The sequence below is a fragment of the Cryptomeria japonica genome, chromosome 10 (assembly GCF_030272615.1).
Source record: "Cryptomeria japonica chromosome 10, Sugi_1.0, whole genome shotgun sequence".
In the NCBI taxonomy this organism is placed as follows: Eukaryota; Viridiplantae; Streptophyta; class Pinopsida; order Cupressales; family Cupressaceae; genus Cryptomeria; species Cryptomeria japonica.
The window spans coordinates 717009646-717011952 of NC_081414.1; the positions used below are offsets into that span (position 1 = coordinate 717009646).

At 33.4% G+C, this 2307-nt stretch overlaps 1 protein-coding gene across 1 annotated transcript; it reads left to right on the forward strand.

The window, feature by feature from the left end:
- Nucleotides 1-611: 611 nt before the first annotated feature.
- LOC131068124 (uncharacterized) lies at nucleotides 612-1710 on the forward strand. The gene is made up of 3 exons (XM_058003308.2): nucleotides 612-681; nucleotides 834-925; nucleotides 1274-1710. The coding sequence occupies exons 1-3, from the start codon at nucleotides 612-614 to the stop codon at nucleotides 1418-1420; spliced, it is 309 nt and encodes a 102-aa protein (XP_057859291.1). The 3' UTR covers nucleotides 1421-1710.
- Nucleotides 1711-2307: the final 597 nt, after the last annotated feature.

Genomic DNA, 2307 nt, shown 5'->3' on the forward strand with positions numbered 1-2307 from the left:
AAAGTTAAATGCAATGAATGCGTAAGTATTCCTTAAGGGGAACTAATAAATATTCTATAATAATCAATAAAGATTCACATAAAGATATAAAATTATATATTCAATCTAAAAAATTGTTTATAATTTATAATCATATTTGAATAAACTACGCTTTTTCTTTCTTTCTTTATGAATATCTTATAAAGTAGAGGAAGCCTCCAAAAATAGACGAATGTCGCCATAAATGACCAAGGCACCTAATAAACACAATTTCATTAATATTAAATAAAATTTACTTTATAGACAGCGACAGAATTATAAATTTTGAATGCCTTTAAAGCATACTATATAATAGTTGCAACATGTAGACCAAACTCCTGCCGACAATAGTTGTACCCTGGTAGAAAGATTTGCAATAATTTCCATCATGCACGCCACTTAACTACAAACGAAGTGATAAAATGAATCTCTTTAAAGATATTTCAATACTGAAACTTTTCTTACCACCATCGTAAACGACAAAAATAGGTTATTACGCAGAAGCTCTATCTTATATGGGACAAAATGGAGGGCTTTCCACGAATTTATTGCACACATTTTTATTTATTTTATAAGTAGAAGTGGAAATATCGATGACTCCTACTCTGAGAAATGTAGGTTTTATTCAATGCGGCTTTCCCCATGTTCCAAACGGACATACTGGTAAGCTTGCTCAAACCCCAGGCGCCAAGGAAATCTTCAGAAAAAGTTTAATTTCTTAGTCAAATCTTGAATAAATATTTCTCTTTCTACCTATACCATTCTTCTTCGTTCTTTTAATTTACACTTATTTGGATTTGGGTGTATTTTCTCAGGAGAAGATGGCAATATGGTTGAGAAAGCTACCAGTATTTTCACCAGGACACCAAAGCCTATCTCCGGAGGACTCATTCAAATGTTTTCATCTGTAAGTATTACATTCTACACAACATTGAACAGCTACTTCAGATTACTTTATTGTTTGTACAGTTTTGAACCATTGACCGCCTACCACTTGCAAGTTAGAAGTTTTAGTGTTTTAGTTACTGATGTGGGCATAACGTGTTTTAATTGTTTGTCGATTTTATTTAAGGTAAAAGTCTAAGTCAGAGCACACAGATTGTTTAAGCTCTTGGTTGTAATTGTACTTCTTTACGGCGTGTTTTTGGGCTTAATCTGTGACAGAAACGTGTTCTCAAAAGAACAAAGAAACAATTCATCATTTTACAAACTATTTCGTTAATTCTTGGATTGTGGTGGTTGTTTGAGGGTCTAGGCTCCAACAAATCCAGGCAAAAATACAGGATCTGGTCCACACCATGATGATAAACCAGGAAGCAAGAAGGGTACAGGAAAACCAGCCAAGGATACAGGATCTGATCCAAAGAATCTCCATGAAGAACGAGAAGCAAAAGATAGCTAGAAGATTTAGCATAGATGTATGCATAGAGTAGAGTATAAGTGCACTTGGTGTTAGTTATAATTTAGGTTGTGTTAGTTTTCTCTAGCTCTGCTTAAGGATCACATGCTTGTCAAACTGCTTTAAGTCTTACAAAGATATCATAAGTCAATGTTCTGGTAAAGTGCAGAATGATGTGTCTTGATTGTTCTGCCACATATTTAGCAAGCCTTGTAATGTTGAATTACATTCGTATATGTTCCTTGTTATTTAAAACGATATTGTAAGATATATAACTATTGCATTTAACCTGAGGTACTGTTCAATAAGTGCCATATGAGTCTCTTTAAGCTAATTCAACGATTTGGAATTATTGTACGTAACAACGCCGTATCAAAAACATAGAATAATCATCTTCAACGATTTCTTAACTGCTCTCTTAAAAAAAAGAATGGGAAGAAGATGAACTCTGAATAATGGTTGTCTGGTTTGAAATCTTTTTCCGATTTTCGCCTAAGAAACTTAACAAAATTTTACTAGTCGCTTAGGGTTTCTATGAGCTCTCAGAAGTGGGATTTCAAAAAAGTATATAGGATTCCAAATAAATAAACTCTTACCAGGCGTGTAGTATTTAACAATAGTAAATGCAAATTTTGTTTGTCGTCGCCCAAAACTAAGAAGACGATACGATCTGCTAAGAATTGACGGCAGCATACATCCCACCATTTTAAAAGAAGAATAACTATTTTAACTGCGAATAGATGCGTGAAAATCGAGGTTGTCGCCGTACAAAAAATTTAGAAGTATATTGTGCTATGCAGATTTAGCAAAGCTGTAGGAAATACAAGTATGTAAGTGTGCATTTATTTTTAGCATAAGATGTCTTAAATTCAAATCTAATATCATCCATG

Excerpts from the sequence above, each read along its gene's own strand:
- LOC131068124 (XM_058003308.2), top strand. The coding sequence starts at position 612 with ATGACTCCTACTCTGAGAAATGTAGGTTTTATTCAATGCGGCTTTCCC. Across the intron at positions 682-833 it reads TGTTCCAAACGGACATACTG|GAGAAGATGGCAATATGGTT; the intron begins GTAAGCTTGCTC and ends GTATTTTCTCAG. Across the intron at positions 926-1,273 it reads TCATTCAAATGTTTTCATCT|GCTCCAACAAATCCAGGCAA; the intron begins GTAAGTATTACA and ends TTGAGGGTCTAG.